Source organism: Polyergus mexicanus, unplaced genomic scaffold (genome assembly GCF_030449975.1).
Source record: "Polyergus mexicanus isolate NDT 795.1 unplaced genomic scaffold, iyPolMexi1.0 SCAF_2, whole genome shotgun sequence".
Classification (NCBI taxonomy): Eukaryota; Metazoa; Arthropoda; class Insecta; order Hymenoptera; family Formicidae; genus Polyergus; species Polyergus mexicanus.
Genome location: NW_027223322.1, coordinates 12,982,078 through 12,999,196, shown reverse-complemented (window position 1 = coordinate 12,999,196; position 17,119 = coordinate 12,982,078). Strand labels below are relative to the sequence as shown.

At 38.9% G+C, this 17,119-nt stretch overlaps 1 protein-coding gene across 7 annotated transcripts in view; it reads right to left on the bottom strand.

The window, feature by feature from the left end:
* LOC138940713 (uncharacterized) overlaps positions 1-17,119 on the bottom strand; it is a 171,235-nt gene that overhangs the window by 133,268 nt on the left and 20,848 nt on the right. For all 7 annotated transcript variants that reach the window (XR_011448038.1, XM_070309881.1, XM_070309890.1 and 4 more), the window contains exon 2: positions 12,692-12,880. Coding sequence is in view for 6 of the 7 variants with exons in the window: in XM_070309881.1 (XP_070165982.1) it covers positions 12,692-12,880 (189 nt within the window). In the remaining variant the exon portion in view is untranslated. The remainder of the gene's footprint in view (positions 1-12,691; positions 12,881-17,119) is intronic.

Sequence of the window (17,119 nt, the reverse complement as noted above, 5' to 3'; positions counted from 1 at the left end):
TCCGCCGGATCGTAGGGCCGATGCGAAACAATGAACTCTGTAATTTTCTCGAGCGACGACGTTCCAAGCGAGACCCTTTTCACGCGCCAACATAGCCCTGGGCTTCCAGTTTTCTGCCCAGATGAGGGCTTCCACGTCGATCACGACGGGAATTGAGCGATCAAATCGCGATCCTGTGCAACGATCGATTAGACGAAACGTATGCGAGGAATTATGAGCGAAAGAGAGAAAGATATATATATTCGATGAAATTCTTTCATTAGTTATACTTTCTGTGCTGCTAGTTATCCGTTTTTATTTTGTTTATTTAAAGAAACATTTATCAAATCACAATGAATATAATGATAGTTACCGATATCTGACGAAAAAATGAAATGTGTTCTTTCCAAAAATGACTAAATTGTGATACACTATTCATTGCTATGCAAATATGTAACATAATATATATATATATATATTCTGAATATACCAGCCAAAATTGCCTTTACAAAAGAAGAAATTTTTTTCATTTCCTACAGACTAGAGTATATTTCAAATATCGTCCTTTCGCTAATCGATACGTCGATCGGTGAACGAACACCTGTGTAGAACGAACGTCCTTTAAAAGCTCCGGGCATCGTATAATGAATTACATCCGTCCGCGATGTGTGCCGTTGGTATTACGTCAATAAATCTATTCGGAAAATCTACCTCTTTTTAATTCGTTAAAATTGTTTACAAATTGCGTTCACGTCGATCGTTCGTCCGTTATCGAATCCTCGTTTCGTCGATCTTGGTATAATTGATTTTATTCGGAACTGCGCTCGAGAACACGTGAGAGAATCTAGCTGGTTATGCGCAAATAATTGTGTATTCAATTTGCATAAATGAGAAAGACGTTTTATTGTGTAATAGCAAAATTTGAGATCTTTCTCTCTCTCCCTCTCCCCCCCCTCTCTTTCTCTAAAATTTTTCTAAAAGTTGTATTCTAAAAGCAAAACATCAAGTAGAAAAAGAACAATGCATCATATTAATTCTCTCTCTATACGGGGAAAGAACTGATACCGAATTCGGACACTGATCGTTACTGTTAGTCAGCTCGCACTCCAAGCGGCACGCCCTTATTATGTAATGTACGCGGCTTCTACTAAATTAATTTCACGCGGCCGTCGTCGCTAAATCGCGCGATGCACGCGCTCGCCGCGGTGCCCCGCAATTACTTGACAAATTTATGGAAACTGCGCGACTCGAAAAGACGAGCCCTCCTTTCTCCGATACCGGCGATGAGAGGACCACAGTCGCGTTCCTCTCTTAGCGCGAGTCGTATTGTCGCGCACTCTGCAATTACGGCAATGCCTATATCGTAAACATGAATATTTATCGACCTACACATTGCGCGCCGCAAATTAATCGCATCCGCCCGCTGCGCGTGTTAGCGCGTTATCTCGCCGACAAATCGATCCTAATTTATGAAAACTGTTTCCCGTGACGATCTTGCGGCGTGTCTCTTTCCTCGTTCCTCTTCACCGTCCTTCTTTTTTCCTCGTCGGATATTTCCGTGAATCGATTTCCGTGGCCCCGGAGCGATTCCGGTCGTTGGGACGATCGCGCGCAGTTAATCAGCGGTTAACGACGTCGCGGTTAACGATTATCGCTTTTAAGTATACGTTTGTCGCAGCGACGCGGCATTTTATGTAAATGCCGTGTAATCGGGGACGCGAACCGGCAATAACTTCATTAGTCCTGCGGACTAATTATGGGAAATTAGCGCGGGCCTAATTGCACCCCCTTGGACTCCCAATCGAGATTTAATCGACTTGAGACGTATCGAAATGCCGCTTACACGGCGAAGATAAAAGAAATTAAGAGCGGAACATATTCGAAAGGGAAAGGGTCCGCTTTCTGGACACGACATCATTACGGCGAAGCCTGCGACCGGCGATTCACCGTAGCCGTAGAAGGTTTAGTTTCGAGGGATTTAAAGGTGTTCAGTAATTAGCACACGGCACCTTGCGCCTTTTTCCGTGAAACATCGTAGATTATTCCGATAATGTTGAGTAGAGCTTACGATGCATGTATCAGGATTAATTTATCGCGCGTCGATTACGAATTAAAACACCAGCTGACAGTGCTTCGAGCAGACAAGCTTCGAATTAATTTGGTTGCTTGTCAGGGGTACAAATTTCTCTTGTAACAACACTCTAAAGATCTTAACGTTAATCTTTTGCGTGCGTCAACAAGAGCTTTGTTTTCTGTTTCGAAACAGATTTTATCGAACACGCTAAAAGTATATGGTTTCGTAATAAACTGTTGCAAGAAATAAAATAAAAAAAAAAATTATTTTTCTCTACTTTTCTCTCTCGTTAAAATTTATTTAATTATTATTATTAGAAAGGGCATGACTTATAAGATTAGTCTGAAGACTGAAGAATATCTAGAAGAAAGAATTCGATTAAATAACATAAATCGAAAATCGATCGAGACCATTTCACAAAATTTTTGATAAAAGGCTTAAAAGACTCTATTTCTAGTCCATACAATGTTCTTTATCGTCAATAGTATCAATATGTTGCGCTTCGATATAGTAATGAAACAACCGAGGAAGGGAAAAGTGCATAGCAGTATATGCACGGCTGTGCGCATCTACGAATACACAAACGCGAGTCGTGTTGCACCGACGCGAAGTCACGACCTACTAATGAATGATTATGCTACAATTTGCCGCGGGACGGCAGCTATCGCAATTTATTAAATTACAGTGATCCGTGCACCGGCCGGGATCCGGTAGTCGCGAGCTCGTCGCGTTTCGCGAGGATCATTTCCACCCGTCGATTTTCGATTTCGATTACACGAGATCGCGAGATCGTGCACGGCCCGGCGAGATGCGTGGCGGGAGCGGTATAACAATGGCATTCGCGACGAACGCCAACCGAAGCTCTTTGCGCAATTTGCGACTATCTCGCTCGTTCGAGATAACAAATCCGTTCGTTCATTTATCGAGAGCTCCACAGGAATTCTCTTTGTCCCTTGACATCGTCTCTCGAACAATTATAAAAAAAAATTTTCATTTTACATTATTACATTTTTAATTATTAAATCTTGTTCATATCCATATTTTGCACAGATTGTTTTATAATGTAATATAAACGATATTTATTTTTTTCTCTGATACGAGCCTCGATTTGGATAGAATGTCATTTTGAGCTACAAGCATCGTTTCAAGTATCCTCGAAGATCAAGTTATCGCAATTTTTCAATGATATGCTATTGCATTTTGTATACAAATGTTAAGCATAATGGTGGGGAGCCTATAAGAATTAATATTGAGAGAAGATAATTGAAAGATATTAATACAAGTTTCAATCAGCGTTATTTCGAAAAGCGATTATTCGCGAGCGACTAATTATATCATGCACTGCTAAGTGCCTAACATCGGGATAATAATACATATTTATTTTATTGATTTCAAACGCGAGATTACCTAGCACCGAGCAAATGTAAGTTAAAACCCCGGATCCTTGCTTACATATTTTATCGCTCTTTGAATGAATATTTGTGATTCCATTATTGTCTCGTAACATTAGATATCGCGCGATATAATTTTTTTCTTCACATCAAAAATTCTTTAACTTATTTCATGTATTGTATATACACATACATGTAACATAACGTATGTATCTGTCAATAATCGCGTTCAAGAATGTCGAATATTATCCCAAGACGATCAACATCCTAAACGCGAGATTCCGCTCGGATATTAATTCACAGAGAAATCCATAATAATTAGTCGATCAAGAAGACGGAGCAACTGCGCGAAATAATGAGCGAGAATAGAGGGGAAAAAAAACAGGACCGTCGTCTGACGAGTTCTTTGATAAAGAAGAAGAAGAAGAAGAAGAAGAAGAAGAGAGAAAGAAGAGGACAGAACAGGATAATGGGACGGTAGAGGAGAATAGATGTGAAGCGGTATGAGAGAGGCAGCGCGGGCGAATCGCATTATCGGGGGTATTTACGGGAATTCGCGACGGAATCGTTGCGTGTCCGGTGCCGATGCAGTCATAAACAACAGGGCCATTAATTTGGCCGCGAAGGATGCCCAATATCCTTCGGGAAGCCTCGGCGGCGATGCACCGATAGGCAGCTAACGCGCGGATAAAATAAGCTTAGAGGCGTGAAATTGGCAGTAATTTTACAAGCCATAACGATCTACTAAATCTGTAAAATAATTAAGGGCGCAGATGTTTCTCCACGACTACCATCACATCCCTCCCGCTCTTCCCCCGCATCTCTTCCTAAACTCATCGACCTCTCCTAGCTGCTGCTACCACTGCGGATCTTCTCTCTCCTGCCAGAATTCTTTTAGAAATTTCGTTTATCATATTTCATTTTGCAAACGGTGAAACGACAGCTCTACAAAGATAGCGAGCAACGAATATCTTTCCATCGGTAAAAAAAAAAAAAAAAAAAAAAAAAAAAAAAAAAAAAAAGTAAACCGTAACCAGTAAAAATATTTGCGTATTTTATTTTTCGTGTAAAACTCGCACGAATGCAGTGAAGTAAAAACTGCGAGCGCACGGAATTATAAACGTTCCGCTCGATAATAAAATATGAATATTTACGTAACGCGTGGCCTATTTAGTTGGACAAAAATTTCTTATGCTTACCGTGGCAATTTATGCGCGTATTATCTTTTAAACGACGCGCGCACTCACTTGTATTTTAAATTTTGGGGACGAAAGCGCGCGAGACGTAAGTATAAGGAGCGCCGTGCGCTCTCAGCTGAAACGAGCAACCATACATTAATTCCGGCTTTATTAAATTTATCGCGACGCCGTAATTCGAGGCCCCGACGCCCCTGTCCCCGAGAGGCGGCCCGCCCGCTTCTTATCAGCGCGCAAGGAGCGATCCCCTTTTGCGAAATCTTTACATCAGGCCGCGCCGCCAATGCCTTGGGTTACTGTCCATGATGAGACGGTATGTACACCGTTCGGCATACGTGACACCATTAATGATATACGGCCGAAAGCGCGAAGTTACGCTCGATCGGCGTGAGCTGGAAGCCGCCGAGAAGACCACCTCGAGTGTCGGAAAGATCGGTGTTCGCAAAAGTATTACTATACGTTCCCATTATCTCGCACATGTTCCGTTTAAGATATAAAATTTATGTGCAATTAAATTTTTGTCAAAAATAAACTTTTTAAATAATAAGTAAAAAATTAAATATTTCGAAATAAATTAAAAAGAGAAAACGCAGGACAAATCAAATAAAATGACAAAAAACTAAAGTTATATCATGCGATCTCATCTGGACGATGACACGAAGGATGAGGACGACGAGGTGCACGAAGAAGGAAGCAAATACAGACAGTTGCTAACCGATCACCGCAATTCTATTGTACATTCGCGTCCGTGAAAACGCGAAAAGCTGTTCTACTTCGCCGATTAAAGTCTCTCCCGCTCACGCAGGTGAGAGTCTCCTCGCGCACTCTAGCTCGGACTGACGTACACGCGCGGTACAAGTGTGATCCGTTTATTGCCTTCCCGGCATCGGTTTCGTTTCGCCGAGACTTGGACATCGTTAAACTCGTTCACTCGGGAAATAAAGATCCTTTATGCGCGGAAATATTGCGCGCGCATTCTCCGCAGATTAATTTCGCCATTTCGAACTGAAACGTCCCTCGTAAAGGAATAGCACACGCTCTTGTGTTACGAGCGACGTCTTTCGAGAATTTAAAAGCATTATATATCAAGTGCGATGTCGCTAATAATAACAAGAATTGTATATCCACGTATTACATTTTTTTTTTTAATAATAATGTAATAATCTAGTTTAATAATTATAACAACATGAAATAGTTTTATGGATCGTAATATTTTTGACGAGAAAAAATTTATTCTGTTGTGTATCGTATCCAAAAAGGAGAAAAATATCGTGACAAATACACATAGAAAGAAAGAAAGAGCGAAATATAAAAAATCCGGAGCGCCGCGGCGCCATGCGATGCTTCGCGTATCGCTTCTCGGAAATAATTAACCGTCCGCGATAAAGCGTCTTAGGTTAATGAAACATCCTTTTGTGCACGCCATGAAGGGACGCCTTCATAAGCAGGCGGCGACATCCAACGCGGCACGGCAAATGACTTATTAGCAAAGTGACTTCGGAGCCGCCGAGCCAAGCAGCAACGCAACGCTCTCCGGCCGCAAAAGAGGACGAACAAAATCGGCCGGTTATTAACCGCGCCGGTTGTCCGTCTTCGGACGACGACGCGACGACGACTACCGACGCGTCCGTTCTCTTGCCGATTCGTGCCTGGCATCTGGTAGCTTGTATACATGTTCGGAGAGAGCATACACCGTATGTCCAGGGACGGTGATCCGCGTGCGCGCAACATTCGACTAAAAACAAATCCGAAGGCGCGAGTACCTATTGGCCGGATTTAAATATTATATCAGCCGCACGCGAAAAGTGTGTCGAGAGATTCCTCATCTATGAGAATATTTCCAGATATTTGATTACAAAAAAAATTGGAAAAAACCTAAACATGTTTTTAAAAATATTTCAATTAAATTAACGTAACCGTATCTCTAATTGGAAAAATCTCTCTTTTCGGATATGTATTTTTAGTTTTTTCCTAATATAATTTGAGATTATATTTGGCAAATTTATGATGAAAAAAAAAAAGGGCGAGAAAAATTCGCAATTCTCTATATTTCGCACAGTTAATAAATATTAATCGTTTATAAAGAATATTCTTTCAGGATATTAAACTTATCCTGTATCAAATTACATTATTTTCGAAACAAAAAATCGTCATTGAAAACTCGCGGCGAATTTATCGAAGAAAGGAGAGCCGGCCCTGTGATCGAAGCCGGTCGGTCGGTACCGGTCGGGAATCTATTCAGGTCGTGGATGGCGGTTTACGGTAAGGTCCACGGGAAGATTGCTTATTAGGGAAGGCGCGGAGCTATGGAATAGAAAGGCCAGTGACAATTTGATAGATTGAGCTTTTTGTCGTCACGGCTCCGTCGTCGTTAGGGCCGGCACCGATGAAATTATTGCGCGTTTTTTGTCCGTCACCGGTCGAATGCCTAATAATGAGACGCATGCCATCTTATTTTGCGATCGATAGAACGCGTTGTATTGTTCTCATTCGGCTCTCGAAGGCTCAATATAAAATATTCTATATATAAGTGTGCCCCCCCCCCCCTCCCTCACCTCTCCTTCGTAATTCCTAAAAATTATTTTTTCGTTAGAAGAAATTCTACATACTTAAACCAAAAGCATTATAAAAACACTGTATACGAACTATATGCGAATGTTACGAAATTATTAATAGTAACAACAAATAAAGTGTTTTTCCAAGAAAATATTATATACAAAAGCTGCTTTTTCATCTTTCTCTCCAAATTTATATTTAATTTTTATAACCTTTTAAAATCTTTCAATTTGGAATCTTGTATTTATAAAATAAGTCAAATTTTTTATCCACGAAAATGTATAAAAATAAAATGGAAAAAAAACAAAGAAAAAATACCGAAAGAAAATCGATTTATTGCCTCGCGCAGAGTAATCGAAAGAGGATGCGGATGTTTTCTCGTTTAACGATAGGTACTGTACGACATTCAATAAGCGTCTCGTAAAACGCGCTCAACAAATCTTACGGGTATTTTATTGCCGCGTAAATTAAGGCATACTGGAAAGAAGCTTCATAACACGCGGGAGCTCCGAACGTCGAATCTGCATTTCTCTAATTCCAATATACAATCTGAAACATACGTCGCGCATAATGAATTCGTAAGATGCCATTATGCAAAACGTGTTGTGTCGATGCAGATAAAAATACACATATTAAAATGCGTACTATAAAACAATATCTTCTTTTAATAGCATTCTTATTAACAAAAAATTCGCTTTTTGACTATGACACGTGAATAAAATATCCATATAGAGTACTATGTTGAGATATAAGCATTTATTGCGAATAATGTCTTCGTTTTTACCGTTTATGTATAAAAGAAAATGGAATTTTGAATCTCTTGTTTTGAAGCCGAAACATAATATAAAAACAAATATAAATTTTCCATATAAAAAATATGCGCAATCCTTAAATTCCTCACGTATAAAAGAGTCTGTAATTTTGTATTTGTACAATAATTACACTCATCGTGTTTAAATAACAAAATAGAATTTACAAGACAGGAATCAAAGACACGTCGCGATGATGAAATCCAAAAGTCCAGAAGCGAATCCAAGCGTTCAAAAGCGCTAGCTTACGTCGCGCGGGAGAAGAAAAAAAATGGTATGAGGTAATCGATGCGTGCTATGTATATACCGACACGTGCGTGTGCAGCCACCTCGCTCAATTGACGCTTGCGCTAATTTTAGAGCGCACCGCGGCGCCGCGCTCAAGCAAGATTAATCCCGTAGACGCGGTGAATTAAGGCCGATCCGTATCTTAAGGGCAGACACCGAGTTTGGTATGAAGGGCACGACGGGACCGCGCGCGCGCGAGAAAGCCAACGATCTAATTAAACGGCTGTGCAATTAGATTTTGCCCCGCGGATGTCCCAGTTTAACACATCGGTAGGTATGTACGTATATATAATGCTATGCGATATGACGAGCAGCGAAGAAGAAGTTGCGAAACCTACATTGTACTTCGAAATTTTCACGTCAATCGTGACTGGGTATCGTTAATTGCTAATTTCGACCAGGTTTCTATTGTCTGATTTGACATTCTCATTATTTAGTATTGACTATGTTATTCAGTTTTGATTAAATTCTCACTGCTAAATAACTTTGGTGAAGGGAATACGTTCCAAGATGATTCCAGCTTTAATTTTGAAATTTTATTCTTCTCCTTTATTTAGTATCTTATTTTTCTTTATTATTTTCCTCTATTATTAAACTATTAAGAAAATGTTCGCATTAATCACGGGAAATTAACATCAATCACGAACCGGTTTCATACTATCGATATTTAATTAACGCGTTCTCGTTATTTACTTACTAGCTAACCGGTTGTCTCGGGAAACCGCGATCATCGAGAAAGAATCTGTGTACAATACTTCCAGATTTAACTTATCAAAGATTTTCGCTTATCTCAACTAATTATTCGGTTAAATAAAATACTTTAATTGTAATTAGAGATATCAAACTGATTTCTTAATACGTCAATAATTTAATTGATATTATCGTTATTTATTACTTAATTTTCATTTATCGGTTAAATTATACGTTTTTGATTTTGCATAAAATTTGCAATTTCCAAGAAAATAATTCGCACGATATATTTTCACACACTTAATTATCTTTAAAGTTTCACTTCTTGTTAAACGATTAAAAGCATTATAATATCCATAACTGTAAAAATCATAGCATATTTTAAAAAAAAAAAGTTGACTATGAAAATCATGCAATGTATGGAAGAAACAGTGAGTAGTAGCCTCATTCTTGCGATTTAACTGCATCGATATCTCGCTAAAAGTATCGTGGTCGAAACTGAGCTCGTAACCAAGCCGCGCAATAAAAATTCGTTAGATCTCTCATATAAGATACATTTTTATGCCACTTTCGGGCGTGCGTGCGTAGATATAAAATGTTTCCGCGGAGCGCGTAGTATCTTATACCGGCTGCACTTAGATGCTCGATTTAACTGAAGCGCAAGCACGCGTAATAAAGAGTAGCTCGCTCTCTTTTTCTCTCTCTCGTATCCAGACGAATATCATATAAATCACGCTAATAAAAGCGGGAAAGGTACATGCTCCTGTAATAACGCGGTAATTAGATTTATCCGGAGGACGTCGGGACGTGTCCTGTATAAGGTAAAATAATGAAAAATATAGTTGGAGCAACAAGAGTTGCAATACTCGTGAAATATTGCGCCGTTTCTATTCGAGATCGGAACTGATTCCTCTACCGTGGATAGTTATGTTACCGAAATCGAACGCGGGATGGTCGAGGGTTAAGGTTCGCCGCGTGCTTCGAATTTCAACGAGCAGCCGCGCGAGTATCTCTCTTGATCCTCCGAAATAAAATCACTGCGCGTTATCGCCGTTAACGATCCGGATAGAATATCGAGGATCGCGTAACCGCGCGGCCGGTTATATACCTCGGCACGGTCGCAATTTGCAGTAAACTGTTTCTCGGAACGAAACAATTTTTTTTTTTTTCGCAAATGCACATTTATTAGCGCGACCGTGCCGCGTCGATACGGACGGCGCGGAAAATATATGTATTGCAAGATACGTAAATAATACCAATAATGTCGTCTCTACGATTCTGCCCGACGAACGATTACAATGAGAATGAACGGGGGGGGGGGGGGGGGGCAGCGACGGCAGATAATTCATGAAAGAAATAAAAATAGACCATCTCCGAACGATCACGATCACATCACGGTTTGCTCGTAAAGTTACGAACGAGAAAAAAAATAAACTTTCAAATCACACCGTTCAATCTCCTCCGAGCTCGCGCGCATTTCAAGCCGCTACATCGAAACCAAGTATCCAAGTATCAGTTCCACTATAATCTGTATATTTTACAAAATTTTTAAAAACGTTAAAAAAACGTTAAGTTAAAGTTTAAGTTTCGCTATCTTTCGCGTAACACTTCTATATCAATTATTTGTTGCGTCTAATGATAAGATAGCAGCATTTCTAAACAGTCGCCTCGCTCATTTTCACCACGCATTCGATATGACAGCTAAATAATCCCGGAGAAAATTATTTCCGCGATACGGTACGCACGTCCAAACCCATCGTCGCTTATATAAGCAGTGGGCCGGTACGCGACGTAACAATCGCGGCGGCGGCGGAGGAGGAGGAGGTCGACGACGGACCCCCCGGCGCAGCGAGGACATCGTATCCGCGAGATCCGGTCGCGTGGCTCTATTAAGCATTGCGTTTAAGTGACTCTGGTAACAGAGAGCGAAGCGGCGCTAACGAGCGCGCTCTAACAAGGCGCTACTCACCGCCCACGCGGTTTTCAGGGTTTCAGGCCTCACCGCAACGACGTCGTCCAACGACTCCCACGGTGCAGCATCGACGAATGGCGCCACCCCATTCTTTTCCACGAAACACGATTGTTGTGACAAAACTGTAAATTGAATATCGATCGCGTGTGCTCGAACTTACACGTTCGGTACGTTTCTGTGCCATGTCACCGGTCGTTAAGCTTGCGAGCCTCGAAAGTGAGTTCCCGTGACCTGGGTGATATTGGGTAACGCGGAAACGGATTGGCTTGGTGTCAATCGCGCGAGACAGTGATATAAGACAATAAAGAAGAAGTTTTGACATAAAAAAACATGTGATACAAAAATTTGATATTATTGTACACTTCATACCTTACCTTATCTTAATTCTTATATTCTTTCAAAGATCGCTTGCATTCCGTATAATCAATGTAAATTGCTCTCAAATATTATGTATACATTATTAAAAAAAAAAAGAAAGAAAGAAAGAAAAGAAAAAAAAATAGTTTGCACGCGTATACCATTTCTCTTATAATTTCGACAATCTTACGACATCGTACTTGATCACGCGGCAAAAAACGGATTTAAAAAATAGCTCGCCAGAGGATACGAGAATTGTTCGCTCGAAGTTGATAGGGCGGACATCACGTGGCACCGATCCACGACGAACAAGACAAAATCACAGCGTATAAGCACGTAAAGAACCTGATGATTTTCGTGCTAGGCGCGTATATCAAGCCGGTGTCACCTTGCAGACACGCTATCGCGACAAAGTACTATGTTCACGGCGCAAATTACGCTCCACACCGACGACGGAACGGGATAGGATCGATATACGAATGACGATTGACCTCGATCGAAGGCTGTAAAACTCACCGCCACCGTTCGCGCGCGTGATACAAACATACGCATAATTTTAAATGAAATTGCTGCTCATTACGCATTATTACCAGTCCGCAGAACAGTCGTACTTTTCAATTAACTGACGTTGTTGATCGCTTACTTTTAATAGGGCGATCAAGTGCGACACTGACGATGAGTACGCAAAAATATCGCTACACACGTGCGTTGTGCGATTTAACGTACAACTCGCCGTTTGTATAACGGCATAAAGTTGCTGTCAAATAAGTTAATAACAATCGTATAGCTGAGAATAATCGATACCATTAACAATATTGTGCATTAATTAAAATCGCCAATGAGTAAGCGAGTATCATTTGCCGCGTGTATTATCGGCATTTAATTATTATTAAATAATTTAATAATCGATTTTTTTTAATAAATAATTGTTACTAATTTTTATCGAAATTCAATCTATCAAAATGCCATTATTTGTTTTCTTACATATATAATTAAAAAAATAAAAAATAATTTTTGTCAATTTCTATTTCTATATTATATGTATATAATATATTTCTCTACCTTCAAAATATTTTTCTCAATCTTTATGATCGTTATATTATATCGTTTCATTATTAGTTCTTAATATTCACTATTTATCACTACTAATATTTCTTTTTTATGATTTTTGAAATTAATCTGATATATTATATATACATTTTTTTTTAAATTTTTTACCGTAAGTACACAGCAATATTTTTGATTCGGTAAAAGTATTCAATATATATAGTTTTGACTTGATCACTTGTAAGATATGTGTATTAGAAAGACAACAACCACACAATTATTACGGTCTAATTAGCAGGATCGAATCACAAATGATCAAACGTGTCACTCACTGTGCATATCGTTGGCGTCTGTCCATGGACTTTGTTGCTATTGGAAGGAAGTTCCGGTCCTTTCGAAGCGTCCAGATGTGTACGAGATGGTACAGACGACGAAGTAGAAACGTTACTCGAATTTGGAACGTGACTCGTCGGTAGCGGCGTGCCAAGCGAAAGATCTGGGCGGAAAAACCACGTAGGCCACTGTAACAAAAAAAAAAAAAATAAACCATTTTTATATTTAAAATATTTCGTTTTCTTGCATATTTATATATCGTTTATTTACGATAAAATATGCAAATTTCCTATAAACTTTTTTTTTTTTTATTTCCCATTAACAAGAAATCGAAGAGACATAAATTTTTGTGAAGTTTAATTTTTTAACGAAATACTTTATTATTTAAAGGAATTAATAGTAATCATTATTAATTGGATTGATTAAATAAAGATTGTGTGCGTATATATGTTCTTATTTAAAATAAAGTTTTTCTAACCGCATACAATTAATATAAATTTCTTTCCGCGTATAGTTAAGGATTAATTTATAGCTAACGTTTCTCTTTCTCTCTTTTTCGCTTTCGATCGCGTGTGGTAACGGTATTTTCGGCACAAAAGGAATAATGATGTGAAACGACATAGCGATTCTTATCCGAAATGTCTGAGTGGCGCGATAAAGCCAATTGACCGCACGAACAGAGACAAATCGGCCGATATTCGTCGACATGTAATTTACACGTGTGTGCGAAGATCGTTACGCAAGTAATTATTTTCTTAAAATTGCGTACACGTTTGCAAGCAATAGACTAGAGCTATAATGTATTTAACGTTACAGTCAACGTTTAAAGTCATCATTTATGATACCATCATTGTTTCAAAATAAAATTTAATATCACACTGTCATATCGAGGTATACAACTTTATTTAAATTTTATTTATACTTGCTTAAACTTACGCATGTGTCTAATTGATTCATTTCATTCTTCATAAAATATATAAAATGTATGTTAGCTTATCTTCATATATTTAATTTATAACCTTCTCGACCAATTATGCAATTAATGTGCGTCTATTTAAATATATGATATAGTCTAACCAACTATACCCAGGCATTAAACTTTATTTTCGATATGATATAGCGATCTATAATCAGTTAAATTATACGTTACATGTAGACAAAGACATCTATTTGTGGCATTAGAAAGATATTCTTAACAGTATACTTCATGACTTGAGAATGTTATTGCAAAGAAGTGAAATTATCAAAAATTTATTTATATTTTAAATCTGCGAAAAAAAAAGAGTTCAAATAACTTCTTCTTAAAAATTTAATTCTATGACAAAAAATATATATATATATATACATATATATTACACGGGGTGTTAAAAAAAACCATTCAATATTTATATGGTACATCGGACACGCCATACCGAGTAAAAAAAATTTTAGTAAACATAGATCGAAAACTCAACCGTTTCCGAGATATAAACATTTTTGTATATTACCATCATGATTGACTTACTTGGCATCTACATGTCGCATGCGACGCGAGAAGAAGATAATCTGTCTAAATCTTTATCTCGATATATTTATAGAAGGCGTTCCACATGTCCTCCTTCCATTTCTATACACGCTTGGCATTTTCTTCTTACAGAATCGCGAACTCTCTCGAAAATTTCAGGTCTCTGAATTATTTAACAAGCATGCTGGATTCGATCGCATAATTCTTCTAACAATAAGTAATTTATCGGCGAAGAATACGCTATGCTTTTCAAATAAAAAAAAAGTCCAAGAGATTTTAATTAGAAGACTGATCCGCTACGTCCGCAATCGCCGGTTGATGACAACTGACTGATCGCCGGTGAAATCTTCTGTTATGATGTATGTATGGAAATCGAATGAGAACATTCAGAACGCGGTTTATAAACACTGAGGTAAACATCGTACATGCGACACATAGAAACCAATAGATCAATAATGATACTAACATACAAAAATGTTTATATTTCAGAAACGGTTGAGCTTTCGACCCATGTTTACTAAGGTTTTTTTACTCACTATGGTGTTTCCTATTTACCATATAAATATTGAATGGTTTTTTTTAAACATCCTGTATATATACTATATATATATATATATATATTGTTCTATTCTGCTCGCGTGTGAATAAGACTCCTTATAAATACTTAAACTGAGAGTCTCGAATACAATATAGAGAGGTTAATAAGCGAACTCGTCCATTTCATCATTTATTACTTCGCGATATGTACAAAGCCTAAGGGCTCTACCATCGTTTCGGCGGATAAACGTTCCACTATAAGCGGAGCATTGAAGTGTCGCCGCGACTGAATATGAGCAGCTCCCTAAGATAGATGACATAAACCTTTGACCCTATAAGAAGCGCACTCGCCGAGCGCGAGGTCGTCGCGCGTGTGGTCCATTGAAAGTGTTCTTGTGGCGGAACCGGCTCGCTGAGAGAAGAGAGACTCGGACGGAAAGAGAGAAGAGGAGCCTCTCTCGCGCGCTACTCGCGCGGCGTGTCCCGTTCACCGCGGTATATAAGGACTTTTTGATCGTCCTCGTCGGGGCCGCGACACGAATTCCACGCGATTAATCGCGGCCGCGTGCGCGCTTCGATCCGCCTGTGTATCTGTTGTAAAAACAGTTCGCTACCAGACTTATCATTCGTCGTAACGCACATTTTTGTGATTGTTCTTTTTCCAATTATTCGCCAATCGTGCCTATTTAATATAATATTTTCCTCGTTGAACTTGCGTTTATACCGTGAAAAGTCTTACATCACGCCGTTGCCGTAACACACGGTGTGTTTTAGTTATTTTCGTGCCGGAAGGTTTGGCATCAGCACCATCAGCCAGTATTGGTCACGACTCACGACGCAGTATGGAAAGTGAGTAACCGGCGGGTGGGACACGGGAGGTAGAAGGAAACGATTTCAGGGTGGTCTGGCGAATGTCTCTTGTCGTTGGCTCGCGGGAGTTAACGCCAAAACCGAAATAACAAACTCCTAAAGTCCGTGAATTAACGCGCTACTTCGAGAGCCCAAGTTTTCACGCACGTGATATTTTCTATTTATCGTAACGATAATCCGCGATCGTAGAAATAACTCGACATCGATCAACGGCGATCAATGTGGATTTTACCTTAAACTCTCAAATCAAGGTATCGATCTTTAAATTTTTTAAGTAACTTGTAGTTCGATGTTTGGCAACACTAAATTGCGATCTCTTCTTCTCACCATATATTATATCATATATTTTGCGATGAATATTAATTACATTTTTTATTTCTTCATCAAGAACTTCACCTGAAAAGAAAGAAGAAAGAACCAACTGCAAATATTGTATATCGTAAAAGCTGTTGTTAAAAGTAAATCAATGACTCTGGAAACATAAGCGTTAGAGTCGAGATGTATTTTTATCTCGCGGTGTACGATGCGAAGTATTATCGCCATTTTTTTTTCCGCGCTAGCACGAGAGTAGCAATGGTATTCGCGCGAGCAAGCCGCGAGTAATATCGGACCAACTATTTTTATACGAGGCATGGGATGTGCTCTCGAAAAACGCGGCGCGGTATTCTCCAAATTCCACGCTGGCGAATCATCGTTCTGACTGGCAATACGCTATAATATATATCCGCCCGAATATGCCGTTTTTAGACGAGAATATCGGATAAAAAAATTTCGTCGCGGAAGAAGCTATTCTATATTAACAATAAAAGTAGATATTTTCAATAGAAAATACATAGAGTTTCCAATTCTGAATGACTGTATAAATTTTAAAAATTACATAAACAATTTTATGTAACTTTTTTATAAATATATATTTATCGTGTATAGGAAGAATTATAGATGATCCAACAGGGATGAGTATTTTTATTTGAAAATATTACGTATGTTTTCGATGTAGAATAATTGTGATATTATTAGTACTACGACAAAATATTCTGTGCGCGAAGAGTTAAAGTTATCTATGAGACATATAATACGTGCAATTGATGATCCCGCTTGAGCCAAACCCTGAAGGCTTTTTACACGGTGAGCGAAAAAGTTTCCACAGTCACGAAATGTCACACGTTCGCGATCCGTGACATGGAACGTGACTCGAGTCGACTCTCTCTTTCTCTCTCTAATTGCCAGGAATTTCTCGCAACTCGAGGAGGCGTGAAACGAGAAGCCTTAGGCGCATTTTATCGGCAAACAATCGGCTTTGGTAAAAAAATATTTCGTTATACCGCACAAAAAATAAAATTACATCAATTTGAACTTATGTCGTAACTTCGCTGTAACACGCGTTTTAAAAATGGAAATAAAATAAATCGGGTAACTATTATGATACTTGAGAACTGGCGATCATATAATATATGATGCAATCTTTGCGGGTGAATTTGTGACTCGAGAATCGCGACATAAACCTGTTTTTAATTTC